Consider the following 21575-nt stretch of genomic DNA (forward strand, 5'->3'; position numbering starts at 1 on the left):
CTAAGGTTCAACTCCATTAAGACTTCTATAGGCTAAGGTTACAAAACTTTAATTGAAAAGTCCAAATGGTCAAAGCTGGAAAAATTGGATGGTGGAGGAAAGACTCAAAAGTCTTCCAACATCCCTATCAAGGAGGGGGCGAGCCCTAAGAGTAAGAGATGAGAGAGAAACACACACACACACACACACACACACACAATCCCAAGCTCTTCCCAAAGGGAAGAATGGACACATGGCAGGCTCCTAGGCCAGTGCCCCCAATTTCCCCTCAAATCCTATTGGATGGCCATAGAGGTGGACCAATGAGAATTAGGCTAGAGTAAAATTAGTCTAATCAATTTAAAAATGTTTGATAAAAACCAATAGAAATTGAGCTCCCTAGAAGAGTATTGGATAGTCTACCAAGGGTCTAATGAGCATCCAGCAGCCTAATGGCTTGCCTGATTACTATTGGCCAGAAGACTAAAAGGTCCAATGAGAGTTTAAATGAATTATTTAAATACCTAAAGCTCTCACAAAAGGTGAAAGGGGGACACATGTCATAAGGCTATCAGTTATGCTTCTAATTTGTGATTGGCTAAGCTTTACAGGGGCCAATGGGAGGCCAGCATGAGGAATTAGCAAGAGGGGTCGACCAAGAAGAGAGAGAGGGCTGCATTTTAGTCTAGCACTTTGCTACACACACACACACACACACACACACACACACACACACACACCTCATGTGTGCAAGAAGAACTCCATCTCCTTCTCCAAGCATTGGGAAGTTGAGGCCTACACCAACAACTCTTGGCTATGGAATCCAAATCCAACCAAGAGCAAAGCTTCAATGGCATGCTCATCTCCTCTACCATGCTAATTACTAAACTAAGCTATGCTATTAGAGTGATTATGTTAGGAGAATACCATTCTCGTAAGATACATGTTCTTCCTCTCAATCATCCTCATTCCCTGCTAGCTCTCACCATTTTTGAAGGTGTGTGAGGTCTTGGGACTTAGGCTAGGGACACTAGGTGTGTTTTCAAGCATAGTTTGGTGCATGACGCTTCCATCTTCATTGCACCAACGAGTTTTGTCAAGGAACACAAGAATTGTATTGTACAAAAGTCTCCTTTGATGGGAGAAGCTATAATACAAAGCCTTTATGGAGGGGGGACCGGCTCCATGTAAATCCGGTCCTCAACTGTTGTTGATTGTTCTATTTCTCTCTCTTTTCAAGTATTGTCAATGCCAAATTAGCTAGGTGTAAATTGCTATGTTGCTTTCTCAAATTCTCTCTATGCTCATCAGGAACTTGTTCTTAATAAAATGCTCACTATGTTATCAATTTCCACTACACACAAGTTACTAGTGCATTAAATGTTACACAAATCCATTGAGCTCGAGAGAGCTAGACGTCCGACTACAACACTGACAAAGGCTCCACCAGAGGAGCAAGACTAATCTAGCGCAATATGGGAGACGCCCAGTATGTCTATGTACAAAGGCAGGCATTATCGAAGCTCTTCACTAAGCAATGCACTACTATTTTGGACAACGCCCAATGTCAGAGGTTGATGATGATAATGATGATGATGATGATTTTAGTCTTTCACTTTACTTTGTTTTTATGTTTGTACCCAGACATTGGATTAGATCCACAAGAAGTTTATTGGATTGGTCTCATAAGTCATTTTGGTAATTTGAAGACGTTTAATATAACATTTCGTTTCATTTCTCTCTCTCTTTCTCTATGTGGTGCAAAGAAAGGTGTAGAGAAAAGAAAGAATGAGTAGGAAAAATTTTGAAATTTGGACTAAAAGAGAAAAACGGTATATTGGGAGGGATAATTTTTGGAGAGGGACACATTTCCAAGAGATTTGAACTACACTACATGTGGGCCCCCGGAAAGTGACATTCCATGCACCCAATAAAATGGTGGAGTTTTTTCCCAAATTTTTTAATTTCTTGTTCACAGTTTCAAAAATAAAAAGTATTTTCTCTCTCTGCCATTTCTTATAGAGTGAATATGAGACCTTAAACTTTTCCTAATGATACATCGCAGATAATTTCCGCTCAAATTGAAGATCATATGTAAGAGTTATGGACGATCGAAAATCATGAAATTGTCCATCTCCTTTTGGAGAGAAAAATGCATGCTTTGACCACTCTTACACATCGCTTACACACCCACCATTCTTGCATACATGGCATGCATCTATTCGACAAAATGTTAATCACCTCCATAATTTCATGAAAAATAAAGAGGCCCTTCTAGATCCCATCCTCTTCCTAATGTGCCTTTTGATGAAATTTGTAGCTTCAGGTAACATTATTCTCATATCATCGAGTTCAATAGTTAGCTTTTAGATTCTCTCACATAGTTTGACATATATCTGATCTTGTTTATTTCTAGAACTTCTATCTAAGTTGAATGACCTCCCTTCTGAAAAACTGTCTTCGCAATGCCATGCCTCTACTGGCCTCCTACGACTCTTAGCTGATGGATCCTTTTGTGGAGATCCAGATTGTTGTTGTTTAACATCTTCTATCTCTAGATCTTGTTTATCAATTGCGAACAAGTCCACCTGCACTTGCCATACCTCTTTCTCAAGATTCTCCTTCGAGCCTTTTGCAGTTTCTCAGTCTCTATTGCAATACTATTCTTATCAAATTCAATAGCTAGGATTTCCTTCTTCAGAGATCTTGAAGCTTTTGGCAAAAGCATTTGAATGGTTTTGGCGTTTGAGCATGTTGGCCTTTTTGGCATCTTCTTCTCTAGATCTTGAGTGATATGCGCTACTAGTGTCTTTGCTCCTGCCCCCACTGATCTACTTCTTTGGCCTTTCCCTTGGCCTTCCAAACGAATCTCTATTTCTCCTACTTTTGAGCCTCTTTGCTTTGCCTCGTGTGATTAGATGGCTCATATGGTACTTCTTCTCGATGTGACAACTTCAACACTCCTAGTGATCACTCACACTAGAACTTGCTCTGCTGCCTTTCCCTTGGCCGCTTCACCTTTTGGATTATATGGGCATTGTGCTGCAAAGTGTTCGTATGTTTGACAGGTATAGCAGCTGAAATTAAATATGGTAAAGTAAGCTCTATCTCTAATAGAAAAAATATGATAGCGTCCTCTTCCAACCATATTGCTAGTTCCATTGTCCATGTTCTTAGGTAATCTCTCTTGCTTGAGTGGTTGTGGATTTATCAGAGCTATCATGGAAACATCTTTTCCTTGAAATGATGCATTTTGATTTTGCAATTATTTCATAGTTTCCCAGAAGCTTTGTAATAAGTGCATTGGTATTATTCATCATACCTATGCTCCTTTGACTTGCATTTTGTACACTAGGTCTCTACTTCCCTATTGAAGGTTTGGTCTTGGATATGTCAAATATTTGCTTGGATAGTGCCTCAATGTTTTTGGTTTAGACTCTCTTCTTCTTACTATTGGATATGTCCTTTGAACCACTATCCAAAGAACTAAAGCTGGTACTAGATCCTTGACTATATGACTCACTAGAACTGGAGCTCTTTTTCCCTTTTCGCCCCTTCTCTTTCTTAGCTTGTTGCTCTAACTTCAGAGCTCTTTTCCCAAGATCGTTAAACTTTCGAGTTGGTGCTAGTACCTCTTGTTCTCTTAATTTTTTGCTTCTGAACCCACTCTAAAACCATGCCTGTATACGCTTTTTGAATGGTGGTCAGTCAATTGCTTGGTCATTTCCTTGATTTTCTCCACATAAACTCCTAACAAATAGCATATCCTGTTTGATTTTATTCAATTCGCAAAGGATGTCTTTATCCCCACGTTTTTCATTATACTCCAACAGAAAAGCCTTCTTCAACTTACTGTAAGTTCTAAATTTACATGTTTGGGTAATGGTAGTACCATTTCCTTGCTGTGTCCTTTGAAGTTTGTGGGAAATACTCTACCCGCTCATCTTCATCAATGTCCTTCAAATTAGCATACTGCTCAAAGGTTTGTATATGGACAGCTAGATAATCTTTTTTTGTTGCCTTTGAAAGTGGAAAACACAATTTTTAAATCACTCAATTGTTCATCATATTTGGATATATGATCATATAATTCTTTTTCTCGGCGTCTGGATCTATCCTTGTGGTCTGGTTTCCTCTTCCGATGTCTGTGCTTGCTGTGATGGTTCATGTCTGCTTCCCATCTCTCATTGTAGTTATCATCAATCTCTGTAACCATGTCAGTCTCATTCCTTGTACCACCTTTTGTGTGTGATCGTGCTCGTTCGCTCGTTGACTATGCTCGATGGCATCACTGACGTCAGTTTGAACTTTTGCTTTGCCTTTTCCATATGAATGCCGAGATCCATGTCAAAAAGAGCATCTCGGAGCTCTCTCTACATGTTGTCTATTCAAATGTGCTGAGTATTGAGAGGCTCAATGCTCATCACCCCCTCTTCCCCTTAGATTGGCATCAGTTCCCTCATTCTAAGAGCATGATTCTCCATCAGAGCCTTGCTCCAATTCCTCAGTTATTGTGTTCATACGGTCTTAATCTTCACTAAACACTGTACTAGCTCTCCTCCCTCAAGCTGGACAACGTGACGGCATTGTGAATAGTTGATTGACCCTAAATTCTAAGTAGAAGATTGGTTCTTGTCAAGAGCTTTAGCTCACCACTGTGATCGCCAAAACGAAATGAGCAGATCACTTGACAACTATTTCGGGGTTAGAATTTCAGAGTCTTTCAGGGTCACTTCACAACTATTCCGGGGTTAGAATTTCAAAGTCAGATGCCACATATCAATAAAAGAAACAAAAACAGATTTTAAAAGACCGGACAAAAAAGCCAAACCAATGAATGAATTGAAATGGAAGACTTCAGATGACAAGAATTGATTCTTAACTGGTTCAAAAGTACAAGTCTAGAAGTACAATTGATACAACCCTTGGTACCCAAAAGCTCTACAATGCAGATAGCGACTAGTTATAAATGATACAAGAGTTCCAATCTACTGATAGACCTAAACATACGGACTCCCCTAAAATGAAAGTAATGGGTCGTATTATTAGGTGCCTGTACAAGGTTCTGACTGATGTACAGTCGTACAAAAGCTGTTAACTAATGGTGTAACTCGTCGAACCGACTTCTGTGGATAGGTTCCCACTATCTACACAATATTACTGGGAAAGGTCACTGAGCTGGCAAGTGCAGGTGCGCACGCGTGCGCCAATCTGGTGCCTTGTGATTGGAGGGCATGATCAGAATTCTGATTGTGAGAAGGTGTCAAGCATCTATCGGTTGCATGCACAATTTCTAGCTCAGAAAGTATAGTAGATGTATGGCCCTCTTGTGTGGCACATATAGGAAAGCTAAGACAACATTCTACCACATCAAAATTTGATTAAAGATCGTAAGATCTGCACCAAGGTCTGGGGTATGGCTCACAATAGAATAATGTCAATCAAGCTAACAAGTGAAATGACTGAAATTCTCCTTCAAAACTTAGTCTTGCTTCTGTAACCTTGAACTTTTTCCAATAAATCACAAACCTTTGAGCTATTTCAACTCCTCAAGTATTTATTTACCGCAACAGCCATGTGCTTTTTTCTAGTTGGAAGCTACAAAATGACAACTCCCTCCCAAGTCCATATTAGGTGTTTTCAGTCTCTTTCTTGCACAATGTAAAAACCCCCTTCTCCAATGGCTTTTCTTTACAGAAGATTAGGCACAATAGCCAATTGGCTATAGGGAAGCATATATAGAAAATTTGAAGACCAGCTCATGATCCTTGCATAAGAATTGTTTTGGGGGCGAGGGGCGGGGAAGGGGGGGGGGGGGGGGGCTCGTTTATAAGTGACACGGGGTGGGACTCATGGGATCTACGACAGAGGCGGGTTTTCGGGGGTGCGGGGGGCTTTGGGCCGTCGGATCAACACGACGGGGGGGGGGGGAGAAAATATACCTCTAGCATCGCATTGCTTGCAACGTGTCGCGATAGGTGGGCTGGATAGGGTTCGTGAGTCCAGTGCGAGAGGTGGGGAGCTCGAGTCGCAGCGCGAGCGGCGGGGACGAAAATCCTTTTGCATGGCAGAGATGGGATCAAAGGTGGATTAATTCTCCGCCGTAGATCCCATGACTCTCACCCGTGTTGTTTATAGACGAGTGGAGGGGGGGGGGGGGGGGGGGGCACGTCAGAATTTAAAGGCGTGAAACCAGGGAAGCATTTATTTCCCAATAGAACTCAATGCCATAACCAAGCAGAGAAGAGTAGAATTGCAACAGTAAGTGCCGGAGCTCACTTCAAGAGTAACAGCATGTGTGCTGAATGTCCACTAGCCTTTAGGACGTAGAATGCGCACAAATCGAACAGCTGTAATCGGCACTACATAGTTATCCTTGATTAGTCCCCCTGAATTGACTGCAGGGTGCACCTTTTCCTAAAGATGCCCCTTTAATTGCTTCCCTCGTAGGCACATAAGCCAGGTTGACCTCTCCTCCAGATAGTCTCTCCCTGACATAATGATATTACACCATGGCTTTTCGATGGAAGAAAATGCGCATCGCCTTCACAAGGGGCCACAGACTGAAGTTGCAAATGACATTGAAAAATACTTGGCTTCACCAAACGCTTGGTCGCTTCTCCAGCGCAAAAAGATAACAACCCCTTTCCTTCTCGTGCAAAATCGTTTGATGTAAGAAGCGCGGATATCTTTATTCTTGACAAAACCTTATCCGCTAGGCAGAGCAGAAAACAAGGAAGATATGATTTCATTTGAGAGAAGAAACCCTTCCGGATCTGCCAGTCGAATAAACATGATGTCTTTTTCCAAAAGAGAAGCTGAACCTCGTGAAATGGCCTCTGAAAGGACATCAGATGACATGGACTTCAAGTTTGAATCAAGGACCACAGCATGGCCACTCTTGATAAATGGCATGAGACCTTTGCATATACACGAACACCAGTCATACCCGAATGTCCGTGATATGTAATGAAGGTCTAAGCCACATGCTAGCCTGAGAGAAAGCATGATGGTATCGCATAGTGTGTCTACCACGTTTTCCATCGCATCCTCATTGGCGCATAACTCCGCACTCTTTTGCTGCTTCTGCTGAATGCAAAGGTCCACAAAGTCTGCATATTCCTTCCACTTTCTTGGCCTTGAGAGCCTCTTGCCATTTACATAGCTTGTGGCTCCCAACCCAAACCCATAGTAGGACTGATTTTTCCAGTAAACCAGATTATGTCTACATTGAAAACCGGGTTTCGCATAATTGCTTATCTCATAATGCTCATACCCAGCTTCTTTAAGCAGGGAGGACGCCAACCTGTAGAATGCAGCCGAATTGTCCTCATTAGGCAAGGGATGCTGCCCCGGTTTATACCAAGTACCAAACTTGGTGCCTTCTTCAATTTGAAGATCATATACTGATACATGTGCTGGTGCAAGCTCAATAGTTTTGCGCAGAGACTCTTCCCAAAGCTCGACGGTCTGATGCGGTAGCGACGAAATGAGGTCAAGGCTCCAATTGCGCACACCCAAATCATGTATGATATCTATGGCTTCATAAACATCTTGCAAGCCATGTGATCTACCACATGCCTTCAAGAAATCATCGTTGAATGCTTGCACGCCAAGAGAAATTCTGTTCACCCCACAGTTTAAGAACTCCTTCATTTTAACCCTGTCAAAAGTGCCCGGATCCATCTCTATAGAGACCTCCGCATTGCTGTGGAAGCCACAAATGCGGTCAAAAATCTCTATGATTCTTGACAAGTGATGTGCAGGAAGAAGAGAAGGCGTTCCCCCACCAAAAAACAGGGTTTTGAGAGGGCTTGGCTGAGGCAATTTTTCAAGGGTCGCGACTACCTCTGCACAAAGAGAGTTGACATACGAATCCATTGTCGAATCAATATGTGCAGCACTTGTTGTATTTCTCTCACCCACCGCAACAATGGCAAAATCGCAGTAGAAGCAACGCCGCTTGCAGAAAGGAAGGTGCACATAGCCAGATGATGGTAGCTCATTTCTGCGCACATGGGCATCATCCCTGAACAACCCTAACGGTGGCTTCTTGTCTTCCAAACCCAGTTCACTGTGAGCAGAAGAATGCACATACACAATTCTTTCATGCAGCTTGCTATCTCGAGAAGAAGCGAACAACAAACCTGGTCGGTGCTGATTATGCTGCCTGTTTACATCTGAAAAGCTCGACCTCTGCGTGCACAATTGAGCTCGCAATGTCGAGTTGAAATGGGAGCGACGGGTCTGCTTGCAGAAGGCCGCGCATTTAGAAGACGCAGAAGCAGAGGCCATCGCCACTACGCTGATCGCTGTCTTCATCGTGACTTGAGGCTGGTTACAGACCGCCCTTGAGTGCCCATAGAGTCGCCTTTAAAAAAAGTTGTCCACCAATATTGGGCCCCAAGACATGCACGCAATACCAACACCAAGCTCATCACCAGCAAAATCAGCTATCAACTCCGGCAACAAGACATGAGTATGTGCTGACGATTACGGAACTGATTTGTTAAGAGGAATCTTCTAGGATTCTTTTGGGGCTAAGGAGGAAAAGGGAAGGCTTGTTAGACATGGCGAACGAAAAGAGGAGATGGTATCTAGGCTAGGGCATATTTTTTGGATGTCCTGCTTTTCCAACAATTTGGCATAATTATTTGGAGAAGCTAGAAACAAGATTAATACGCCATGTTCATGTCTTAAGTCAGTTATGAAGTGAAGAACATATTCAAATTTTTAATTTTGCCAAAACTAATACCATATTAGATTATGGTGATAAGTTTTGAGATGAAAAAGTCATAAAAATTTAGTGTAGTTTTAACAATTTTTTCATAAATTGAATATAACTTCTTGTCAAAGTTAGATTTTTTATAGATTCAAACATTTATGTATATGAAAAAATTATCATAACAAAAACTCGAGCTTCATAACTCAGCTCTTAAACATGTCTTTTGTTATAACAACCCAAATCTTGAAAACGCAGACAAAGAGAAAAAGTTTGGTTTTTTAAAGCCTTTTTCATTAACATGATGAGGTTATGGGGTAAAACTTGAGGTGTATAATGTATCTATAGGCCAACACCATTTTTCAGAGTTTCAAACTCACAAGAATCTTGTAATTTAAGCTCATTTAACAAAATTTATAGTACGCAATTTTTTGAAAAACAACATTGCTATGAAAAACCAATGGAAGTGTAGATATATATTCCTCAATTGTATCCAGATGAGGTATTCCTTTACAAATCAATCAGATGAATGAACAAACCCAAAAGTGGACTTTATTTTTCAAGCTAATCTTTGATAAATAAAAATAAGAATTTCAACATGCGTAATTCTTGGGATATGACATAAATCACCAAATGTGGCTTACATAACCATCATATAATATCATCTTAAGTAATGGAGTGGTAGATCTAGTATATATGCTGCATAAGACACTGCAAATTGAGATGAGCTAAATGGTTTATGTGATTGTCAATTGAATTCACAAATATTTCATATTTGACCCACATAAATTTCTATATTTAACTCTAGTCACAACAATTTTTTTTCCACATGAGATTTGCAAATAAGTCAAGCACATATATAAGTAGTTACCATGGATTAGTACATGCACCGTACTCATTTTTTTCTAGGGTATGCATTTTAGTGAAAAATCAATTGTTGTTTTGCATAGGTGCTTTTTATGAGTGTGATTACTACTTATTTGTGTACAAAAATGGAGGATTATAATTTTAATCAGTACTTCGGCTAACATTTTATAAGTTTATAAAACCATTTCTTGAGATCTTTTCTAGATTTCATGTACATTTTATTTAAACTTGTGGAAAAAGGACAGAAGTGTCCTTTTTGGTACCAAACTAGTGTTGAATGCTTGATACATCAAAACACTAACAATCCATACTTATTTAAAGAGTGGAACCACTTGCAAACCATATTTGTTCAGAGACTTAATCGTGCAGAAAACAAAAATGCGTACATTCGACTAATCGACATATTGATTTGTACTTGAGGATCTGCAAGACAATCATTGTTGCTTGACATGGGATCATAAGTAACAGAATTGCCTTAACAAACATAAAAATCAAGCTTCAACTTTAGAGAAAACCCTACTTATATGAAGACATAACCTTGCAAAACATGAGTACATGGATTTCTACAACAAACCATACTTCTTTAAAATCTTGATACGACAAAACACCAACAACTCATACTTAATTGAAGACTGAAACCTAAAAAACACCAAAAAACCGTACATATTTAGAGACTTAATCGTGCACAAAACAAATTCATATATTCAACTCATGACATATCAATTTGTACTTGATGGTATGCAAGACAACCATTGTCGCTTAAGATGGGATCATAAGTAACAGAATTGCATTAAAAATCAAGCTTTGACTCTCCATTACAAAGAAGTTACGACTCTCCAATACATAGAAGCGATTTGCTCCAATATATAAAAGACGATTGAGCTATTCGCTCTCAAAACTCTCATTAGAGCAGAATTGTTGTCTCCAAAAATTGCACTGGCATATCATAAAATATAATATCTAACTTTACCAAATGATTTTCTCATATTAAACTGATCATTTAATATGGGAAGAAATAAGGGAAACAAGAGTTAGGATATAGATATGTGCTTCTAAACCTATCTCAACAGGGGATCAAAAGGAGAAATGGTTGCATCTCAATAGGGGTCCAAAAGGAGACAGTCTACCAAAGAGCAATGTGCAATAAGTGCTTCTAGATTAACCTCAGCAAGGCACCAAGAGGAGAGATGGTTGCATCTCAATAGGGGTCCAAAAGGAGGTAGTCTATCAAAGAGCAACGTGCATCTAATGGAGGTTAAAAGACCTTAGGGTTAGCTTCATTAAAGACCTCGAAAATTTAGCGTTAAAAAGTCCTTTGACCTTAGGCAATTGACCTTAGGCAAGCTAGGGTTGACCTTGAGGTGGGAATCTCACCCAAGCATGAGGTGCTTGTCGACTTGCTAACTAAACTGCTTAAAGTGTTTGTGGGAACCTTGCCCAAACTTGTTAACTAAAGTGTTTAAAATGTTTGTAAGAACCTTGCCCAAAGCTTGAGGTGATTTTTATGCTTAAAATGACTTAGGCTCTTCAAGTGTTCACTTCATTCATAAACTCTCAATAGGCATAAAAGGTTTCCATGCTTGATTGACTAAGTGCTTGAAGTATTCAATTCAAACCAAATGACTTAATAAGCATAAAAAAAACATGTTCAAATGATCCTCCACATGTGGCCCTTATGATGTGCTTGAATCCTATTGGGGATAGGTTTTTTGGGGGTCCAATGAGAATTTAGTTACATATAAATAAATTAATTAAGTTCTTTCTGTCAAAGAAGAAAAACAGGATACATGTCCAAATGAAATAATTGAATAATAAGAGAGAGAGAGAGAGAGAGAGAGAGAGAGAGAGAGAGGTGGACCAAGCATGAGAGGGCACTCTCTCTCTCTCTCTCTCTCTCTCTCTCTTTCACACACACACACACACACACATTCTCTCATTGTGTGGAGTGCAAAGTGCAAGAGCTCCATCTCCTTCTCAAAGCTTGTTGAGAAGTGAAGGGCCTACACCAACACTCTTGTCTATGGAATGCAAATCCAACCAAGAGCCATGCTTCAATGCTTAAGCTTGTCATCTTCTTCATCTTCATTACTATGCTATTATGCTATGCTAATCAAGAAGAGTAATGATAAGTGAGGAACTATTTCTTTCTCCTATGAATGATTCTTCTTCCTCTTCCCTACCCTCATTCCTCACTAGCTCTCTCCACCTTAGAAGGTGTTTGAGGCCTTGGGACTGAGGCTTGGGACAGTTAATGCTTTTTGCAAAGTTTATGTTATGTTCTTGATGCATGAAGCTTTACATCTTCATAGCATCACCAAGGTCACAAGGAACATAAAGATTGTATTGTACCAAGTCTCTCTTGATGGGAGAATCTATAATACAAACGCCTTTTGGAGGGGGTCCGGATCCAAGTAAATCCGTTCCTCAACTATTGTCATGTTCTCTAATACTCTCTCTCTTGCAAAAGTATTGTTCATGCCAAGTTAATCAAGTACTATGTTCATGTTGCTACCATCAATTAAGTTCACCCTCTATGTTCTCAAAGTAATCTCACAAAAATGCTCACTCTATTTCTCTTGATTCTGCTATTCTCAAAGTTCATATGCCATTCCCATTACATGGCATTCTACGCTCTCTCCTTAAACATAACTCTAGCAATGTTATCTCATATATGTGCCCAATTGACTGCAACATCAGAAGAAACATTGCCTCCATTATGTGCCCTCTATTACTTGTGAGGTTAGAGTCAATCAAGCAAGAGACTTCTGCAAAGAGCTTCATTTAATCCATTACGAACTATTGTGTTCAAGCTTGTGGCATCCATTTGAGCTTGTTCCCATTGCAGCTCGCCCTAGGCTTCTTGAATCCACCCTTCATAAAATGAAACTACATGAACAATATACATGTAATGAAGGACCAAGCATGTCCGGATCATCTTTGGCACATTTTGTAAAAGCATGTCGCAATGCTTCTGAACCACGCTTAGAGCATTCCAAAAGAGCGCTCCATGGGCATTCTTTACTTGGATTGGATGTAGTTCCAAAAGTACCGCTTGAAAGATAAGCCATCTTTGCTGCCTTTGAGGGGTGGAAGCATTCAAAGTCTTTTCAGATACACACAATCTCTATAAGGTCTACACCTTTCTAGCTGTCGGGAATGAACTCAAAGCTTTAGGAGAAATCATTGGTCATACAATCATGTAAAAACACTATCTCAAAAGCAATAAAAAATGGTATTTTTAGAATTTTAAGCACAACAAATCCCGGGCTAGAAATTTTCAAAATTAAACTCGGACAAAAATTGACCCCTCTAGTCCTTCCAAAAGATTCAATGTAAATTAAATTATTAAGAAAAATTGAATGGTTGCAGTAATCATTTAAGCATAGACTTTACTAAAGGCCTCCCAGATATTTACCAATTAAGTAAAAATAGGTCAAAATATAGTAAATTTGATTTTTAAAGTTGGCAGGTACTGGGAGGAGTCATCACTGACCTGCCAGGGATAGGAAAAATAGTAGGGGGTGCTAGGGGAGCTATCGGGCTGCCTTGGGATGCAAGCTACTGCCATTTCTAGCATGTGAGTGCCCGAAAACCTATAAATAGGACCCCTTGCTTCACAATTTAACTCAGACTCGGAGTCCTAGCCATTTCTATCTCACATAGAGAGAACTCTACTAAAAAATCACTATAGAGAAAAAACTCTAGCTGATTATCCATGATAATTAGCCTAATCCTTTTTAAATAGTAAAATTATGATAATTTACCTCTATTTTCTTAATTAATTTAATTAATTCAAAAAATTAAACTTATTTACAATCTAAATTACTCTCTTAATTCTTAATATTCTACTGACTACTTAGATTAAGATTAAAGATATTAATCTAATTAACTATTAAGCCTTTTTAGTCTTAAAGTAAGGGTAATTATACTAGTTAAACTTAAATTAGTATAAGATAATTATCAAAGCTGGATTAGACTGTCAAAAAGATAAAAAAATATATATCATAATCTTTTGATTACTTTTTGTAATTAATTAGGTAAAAATTAGCTATTTTTAATCAAAAACCTGATGGGAAATCTACTTAATTAACTCAAATATCCTTAAGTTAATTCTCACAATTAGAAAATACTATTAGGAACACGGGGTAAATTACTCATTAACAAATAACTAATCTAAGTATTTGATTAAGCTAAAATTAGCTATTTTTAGCTAAGAATTAAAGGGGGAAATTAGTAAATCATGTTAGATAATTAGGTGCTATTTATCAAAGTTAGTTTACATGATAGAAAAGCTGTGATAATTATCTTAAGGTTAGAAATTTAAAATTGCTATTTATCTAAGTCAAATGAAATTGATTCTAGCTGAAAATTAAAGGAAAAAATTAGTAAATCATGTTAGATAATTAAGTTCTATTTATCAAAGTTAGTTTACATGATAAAGAATCTGTGAAAACTATATTAAGGTTAGAAAATCAATATAGCTATTTATCTAAGTCAAATTAAACTAATTCTAGCTAAAACTTAAAGGGGGAAATTAGTAAATCATGTTAGATAACTAAATTCTATTTATCAAAGTTAGTTTACATTATTAAAAAGCCGTGATAATTATCTTAAGGTTAGAAAATTAATATATCTATTTATTTAAGTCAAATTAGACTAATTTTAGTTGAGATTAAAGGGGAGAATTAGTAAATCGTGTTAGATAATTAGGTGCTATTTATCAGAGTTATTTTACATAATAAAAAGTTGAGATAATTATCTTAAAGTTAAAAAATTAATATAGCTATTTATTAGTCTAATTCTAGCTAAAAATTAAAGGGCATGTTAGATAATCAGATACTATTTATGAGAGTTAGTATACACACTAAAAAAGTTGTGATAATTATCTTAAGGTTAGAAAATTGATATTGATAATTATCTAAGTCAAACTAGACTAATTCTAGCTGAAAAAGAAAGGGGAAAAATAGATAAGTAGGTTATAAAAATAAAAAATAATTATTAGAGGTCAAAATATCATTATCTACTTGTGATAATTATACCATAGTTAATTAGTCAGTTAGAAAATTATAATTGACCAAAAGCCTTATTTTTAGCTAAAAATTAATTAAAATAAATAGATTTTGTGATCAAAAGTTTTTAGGAAAATTACACTGAGTATAAACCAATGATATAAAGTTGAGAAAATGAAATCCTTAAGAGAAAATAAATAGAATAAATATTAAGCTTAAAATAAGCAGATTCTAAGCTTAAAAATTCGTTGGGGAGATTAGAAAAAAGTGGAATTGGAGCTGATCTCTTGAGACAGCTAATTCTAGTGTTGAAGGATTTCAGCTACTTGTGTGGAAAGATTTCAGACAGCAGACTAGACAGAAATCAGAGACTAGACTGAAATGTGGATACTGGAATGAGAATCAGACTTATAGACTGGAATAAAGTTCAGATTCAGATTCAGATTCAGAAGAATGTTGGGAAGTAAGTATCACTGAATATATACCATGATTGAGATTACAACGAATATGATTACAGAGAAACAGTATAGCCAACAACACTGCCACTGATGCTCAAGTGCAATTATAGCCCAAAGCGCTAATACAAGTGATTACAATTGCCAACCCGATATCAATGTAATGGGCCCTATTTATATGCTTCGGGTTTACTGTAGTAATTACTCTAGTAATTACTAAGTGATTCGCTGCCCATCTTCTAAGAACACGTTCCCACATGGTGACTTTCCAGCCGTCTACATCCTTCTCTTCTTTCTTGAATTTTGGAAAGATACCAAAATTTCTGAAAAATTCTCCTGTGAGACTGAAAAATCCATCGTCTGGTTCTGATGTGGAACTGAAATATCCATTGTCTGATTCTGATGTGGAACTGAAAAATCCATTGTCTGGTTCTGATGTTGACAAGCCATCTTCTAGTGGATGGTCAGAGTCTGACATTGAGAAGATGGTGAAGGATGCAGAGCTCTAGAAAGGCCACGGTGGACCTGTCATCTCTCCCTGCCTGCTGAGAAGAAAAGTCGCCCCTGAATTCTGAGATAGAACTACCCAGTATCCTTCCATTGGACTGTCTTCCTTTTTCCCTTGCTCTTTGACCGTGTTGGTGCTTCAGAAGTCCCAGCATTAGCATTCTCCTTTTGAATCAGTCGGTAAATGGCCTCCTGCTCAAGCTGATCCCGCCAGTCTGTAGTCATCTCTTGCTCATAAGGTGTGAGAGAATGATAAGTTTTTATGTCAGGATCATAGAGTGTACGCCTGCCCTTGCTCAGTCGGGTTCTGGCCAGTTTATGACAATGCGAAGCAGTATGGATCCATCCTTCTGGAAGAGGCTGATTTGTTTTGACGCGGGCTTCGAAAAGAATCTCAGCCATTTCCCTGTACTGCGGTGCTAAACCCGGCTTTGCTACAATGTCTTTCTCAAGCAGTTTGGAAGATTCGACTGTGAGCTGTAGTAGCTGATTAGTAATCTTAGTCAATCCTCTGACCTGAATCTTCCACTGGCCCATACACAGCTGAATCCTGTGTGGTTCTTCCTTCATTGCCTTGATGTCATTGATTTGAAGAGCATCATTGAGCAAATGTTTGCCAAGTCTTCCATTGCACAGTTGATCGCTCATACCAATCCCTAAGGTCATCAATGATTTTGAAATATGTGAGTCGATCAACTAGTTCTTGATGTTGAGGATACAGCGCTGAAAAAAATCTTGGCAACTCAGTTTCTCTTGCTGGAACAACATACAAGAGAACTGGAGAATCAGGCACAAATTCCAAGAAATTTAGAACTGCCTGGTTCTCTTGTTGCATCATCTTCCTAGTAATTCTTACTAGCTGGAATAGAGTTCGGAGAGCAGTTGCCTGTGCTCCGACTGACATTTGTGTTTGAGGTCCTTTGCTAGTGGTTGTCTGGTCCTCCAGGATGGCTTTTACGCGCTGGTCCAAAACTCCTATGGCAGTTTACAGTTGTACCAGAACATCCTTAAGTTGGACCCTAGCGTCCTTCAACGGTAAGTTGGTTTGTTACCCAGCAGAAGTTCCAGTTCTAAAGCTAACGAACTGACAATCTACAGTAGACTGTCTTTGCCAGTGCGGGTTTACCACTTTCTCATCAGCATTGAGTATCCATTCCGGAACTCGTTCCAACAGCTGAACTGTACTAGGATGTGCAGGTAGTCTACAGGCTTCTTTATCATGGAAAGCAACAGATTTCCAATGTTCTACCATTTCCCTGGCTCCCACATATAATCTTTGGAACCTTTCTAAATCAGTCTAGAGAGCATCATCCTCCAGATACTGTCTGGTGATGGAGGCCTGTTGATGTCTCAGCTGCTTATTCAGGGTAATAAGCTGCAGTGAATGTTGATGATCATTCACTGGTCCTTCATCCTGAACCTTCATTTTCCCTTTAGCCTCTCTGCTGTGATGGGACTGATCCGTGGGCTGATTCCCAATGTTACTGGGCTGCTGTTCTTCAGTCTGCTGATGACCCGACTGGTGTTCTGTTTCTTGTCCTTCCTATTGTCCCTCAGTCTGGTCTGGTTGGTCGGGCTGTGACTGGCCTCCTTCATCTGGCCCTGTCCCACGAGTACCAGGTCCTGGGGGTGGAGATGGTGGTGGGGCATCATCATCATCCTTTGTATGCCCAGTCTCTTCATCATCCTCCTCCTGATCAGGTTCATCTTCTTCTTCCTCATCCGGGGAAGTCTGTTGCTCAATGTAATCCATTATGGCTTGGTTCATCAGTGCACTATTGAACTCACCCACCTTGTCCTGAAAATCACTGTGCAGACTTTCCATTAAGGACTTTAAATTGTCTAGGTCAAAAACAGCATTGCCTGCGGGGTTTAAAATTTTAGACAAGCTATTGTAGATGTATCTGTCAGTCAGCGAACGCTTCAGAGCTGTATGGTGCATTAGCAGCTTCCTGAATTCTGCTCGCTTCATTCTGAGCCCTGCCTCAGCTCGCTCTGCAGCTCTCAATGCTTCATTCCTTTGACTCTTCAGGAGCATAATTTCAGACTCAGCCTTGGCTAGCTTTTTGTTCAACAACTCCTAAGCTCTTTGTGATTGGGCTTCCAGTACCCTGTGTTGTATGTTTTGCACTTCTTAGGCTTTCTGGAGTGTGGCAATCTGATGCTGTGCTTCTGCCAAGTCAGCCTTAAGCTTATTGATCTCGTCTTTTGATCCAGCAGCCTCCACCAATTGTCCCATACAACTGACAATGGTATTCCAAGAAGACTGTATTAGTACTGAACATCTGTCTTTGACCGTGGTTGGATCAGAATCGACAGGTTCATATATTGCCACAGGAGCCACATAAGGTAGAGATGCATAATCAGTTTTGGTGAGTAAGAGATGCCCTCTCAATTTCTGAGTTTGCATTTGCTGCAACTTATCCTTTTTAACCAGTTGCAGAGGGTTTTGAGAAATGGCAGGAACTGTTTCAGACATAGTTGAGGACGCTGGACCTTTCCCTTTATCCAGTTGATTCTTGCCTTTGTCCCTTGACTGGTCTGGTACCTTTGCCTCAGTGATTGGCTTTACCTGATCTTTCCCAGAGCCAGTAGCCACTGTAAGTTTGACAATTGACTGATCAGGTACAGTTGTCTCAGTGCTTGCTGCCTTAACCTGGCTTTCGATATTTTGCTTCAAGAATTCACTGCTTTTGGTTAGTGTAATTCTTGGTTTCTTTGAACTGCTAGCTTCCTCTGCAGTGGCTTTCCTTTTCAGGTCCTTGGAAAGTGTTTGACTGTCCCTTTCCTCATTGTCTAAGGACAGTTCAATCTTCTTTGGTTTAGAAATGGGCTGCTCATTCCATGCCTGCTTTACCTGCTCATTAACATCTGCAGCAGTAGCCCAATACAGAAATTGCCAAACATACCATGCCTTGAAAACAGTTTGAGATTTCAGCTTGGCAGTCTGTTGGAGTACATTATGCGAGAGTACTTGACACAGGTTGATATGGACTTGTGGATCCAGTATCTTGGCCAACATCATAGCAAATAACTTCTTTGATACATACATTGGGTTATTCTTAAGACTGACTGCTTCTGCTAGAAACCTGTAAGCACCAGAGGCTTCCAGTCCTGCTACCGGAACTCCTTGAGCACTTGCCTTGCGCATCTTTCTAGCTGTTTTGTCCTCCTTTAGAGCAGTACTTATTTGTTGTGCAGTTGCCACGGACGGTTTGGGCTCATTAGGCATCCAAAATGCAAATGCAATGGCCTCTGGTGTCACTGACACCTTCCTATTATTTATCACAGCACTGCTAGTTTCAGCATCAAAGGAATCAAGAACTTGCTTAATAATATCTGTCTGAAAATCAATCCGTGTGGCTTGCAACACAACTCGCAAATCCCAAAGTTGTAGCAGAGTCATTGCGTGATCAGTAAAGACATATATTTGGATTTTACTGTATGAGAGAACAGGAAGGCTTGCCTTTGCCTCAACAACTATAGCATGGGTTTCTTCAAGAGTTTCCTGCATCTTCTCTGAGCGTTTCCTTGTACCCATACACTGTGAGGTCGACAACGATGAAACAGGCGAAGGCGAAGAGGACTTACTTGTGTTAAAGCCATTGCCTGGTGTCGCTGGTAAGGCTATCTGACCGTCAACTATCTTGTCAGAGGTCGAAGTTTGTGGCTGTAGTGAAGAAACCTCGGAGCTCGGCGATGGTGAATGGTTGACAGGAGGAAAGCGTCGCGCAGGAGATTTATGAGGAAAAATACTAAATCTCCTGACTCTTATACGTGTTCGCGCCATAAAAGCTCCACTACTCGCCGCTCCTAGACTTTTGTGCATCGTCGTTGTCGTGGCAAACATGCATTGGACAAGACTGCAACCCATCCTTGTAATAATTATCACTGGCATACCACTTGACCGTTGGCCACTTAAAATTTGGAAAGTGTGTTCGTACTAGTTCTGAATGTTCCCACTCTGGCTGGACCATACTGGTACTGGTTCTGAAATCAGCCTGATCTGATTCTTCAGGTACTGGTTCTGAATCTGGAACTGGTTGCACATGGAAAATACCAAAAATATCTGATTCTGGTATCTCTGGATCATCAACCTCCAGTTCCTTAGTGACTTCTGCTAACCCAATTTCTCTGGTCTCTGAATAATAAAGCTTGATCTTGGCTCCATTATATACTCCCGACAACATTAGTCTAGATAAGTCTTTTAATCTAACTGTGCCATTGGAGAAGACCCAATCAACCTCAAAATGTCCTGCCCAGGGCAATCTTCAAATTCGGCTTCTTTGGACCCAGTCTTGACTGATAGAGAAGCACTAAGTCTCCTTTCTGGAATTTTCGGACTTTGATTCGGCGATCATGCCAGTGCTTCCTTCTTTGTTGAACAATTTCCTGCTCCAATATAGCTCTTTGCCTGAGTTCATCTAACTGCACCAGTTCATCCAGTCTTTTCTTAAGATTATGGTTGAAGTCTAGTCCATACTTTACAGCCATTCTCAGACTGGGGATTACGAACTCCATAGGAACCACAGCTTCAGTACCATACACCATTCTGAATGGTGTCATTCCAGTAGTTACCTTATAAGCTGTTCTATAAGCCCAGAGAGTAGTCTGAGGCTTCAAATCCCACTGGTCTGGTTTCTTTTGCACTACCTTAGTGAGAATAGTCTTAATTGTCTTATTGCTACTTTCACCCTGTCCATTGCATCTGGGATAGTAAGGAGTAGATTTCCGATGCTTGACTGAAAGCATATCCAATAGGATTTCCATAGTATCATTGATGAAATGTGTCCCTTGATCGGTCACAATTTCCACTGGACATCCATATCGGTAGACAATATTCTCAAACAGAAACCTTGCAGTTGACTTGGCTGTATTGTCAGGAAGAGCTTTAGCTTCAACCCACTTGGTAACATAACAAGTAGCCATCACAATGTACTTGTTCTTCCTGGGAGTCACCTTCTTAAAAGGTCCCATAAAATCCAGTCCCCATTTCATGAATACTCCCAATGGTTGTATTGGCATTAAGGGAGTCATGTCTGCAGCTGTTGGTCGGCCCATTCTTTGGCATATGTCACAAGTTTTACAAAAGCTTCTGACATCAGCAATCATTGTTTGCCACCACAGACCTGCTTGCAGAATCTTCTTATAGGTCACTTCATTGGAAAAGTGTCCCCCTGACTCTCCATTATGCGCTTCTGAGATAACTTGCATTCTGCCCTCCATAGGGACACATCTCCGAAGTATACCATCCACACCCAATCGATAAAGTACTCCCCCAATGATGGTAAATTTCAGGCTTTTTATGATCAGAGCCTTCTTCTGATTCTATTTCCAATCTTCTGGAAAGGCACCTTGGGAAAGGAATTGATAAATATCATTCCATTATGGATCCACTGATTCTTCTGCTTCTAACTGAAATAAATCAGCATCCACTGGTTCATCTCTCAGAGGTGATTATGAGTATCCTTCTGTACTTTTGGAAAGAAAGTCAGCTCCACAGTGGTTTCGGCCAGGCTTATGGAAAATTCTAAATTCAAATTCCATAAGGAACATCATCCATCTTATCAGCCTGCCTTGAATAATGACTTTGTTAATCAGAAACAGAAGAGCTTGATGATCCACATAAAAATGGAATAACTTCCCCAATAGGTAATGCCTAAACTTTGTAGCGCTAAAAACCATTCCGAGGGCTTCTCTTTCAGTAGTCGTATAGCCTTGTTCAGCCTGACTCGATCTCCGACTAGCAAAATAGACCGGATAGTCTGTTCTGCCATCTGGCTGAGCTAATATTGCCCCCATTGCCAATCCTGAAGCATCGACGTGTACATGAAAAATAATATCCCAATTCGATTGCCTGAGGGCTGGTTTACTGGTAATGACTTTTTTCAAATTCTGGAAACTCTCCTCACACTCAGCAGTCCAATTGAACTTATTGGTCTTCTTTGTAAGCTCATATAGTGGTACTGCTTGAGAAGCAAACTTGTGTACAAATCTTTTATAAAAATTCACATACCCCAAGAAAGAACTCAACTT

At 39.8% G+C, this 21575-nt stretch overlaps 1 protein-coding gene across 1 annotated transcript; it reads right to left on the reverse strand.

The window, feature by feature from the left end:
* Window positions 1-4841: 4841 nt before the first annotated feature.
* Window positions 4842-8368, reverse strand: LOC147427945 (Radical SAM superfamily protein). Its single transcript, XM_086497428.1, has one exon. The coding sequence runs from the start codon at window positions 8299-8301 to the stop codon at window positions 6688-6690; it is 1614 nt and encodes a 537-aa protein (XP_086353554.1). The 5' UTR covers window positions 8302-8368; the 3' UTR covers window positions 4842-6687.
* Between the last annotated feature and the right edge of the window lie 13207 nt (window positions 8369-21575).

Source organism: Adiantum capillus-veneris, chromosome 23, assembly GCF_014529385.1.
Source record: "Adiantum capillus-veneris isolate H3 chromosome 23, ASM1452938v2, whole genome shotgun sequence".
In the NCBI taxonomy this organism is placed as follows: domain Eukaryota; kingdom Viridiplantae; phylum Streptophyta; class Polypodiopsida; order Polypodiales; family Pteridaceae; genus Adiantum; species Adiantum capillus-veneris.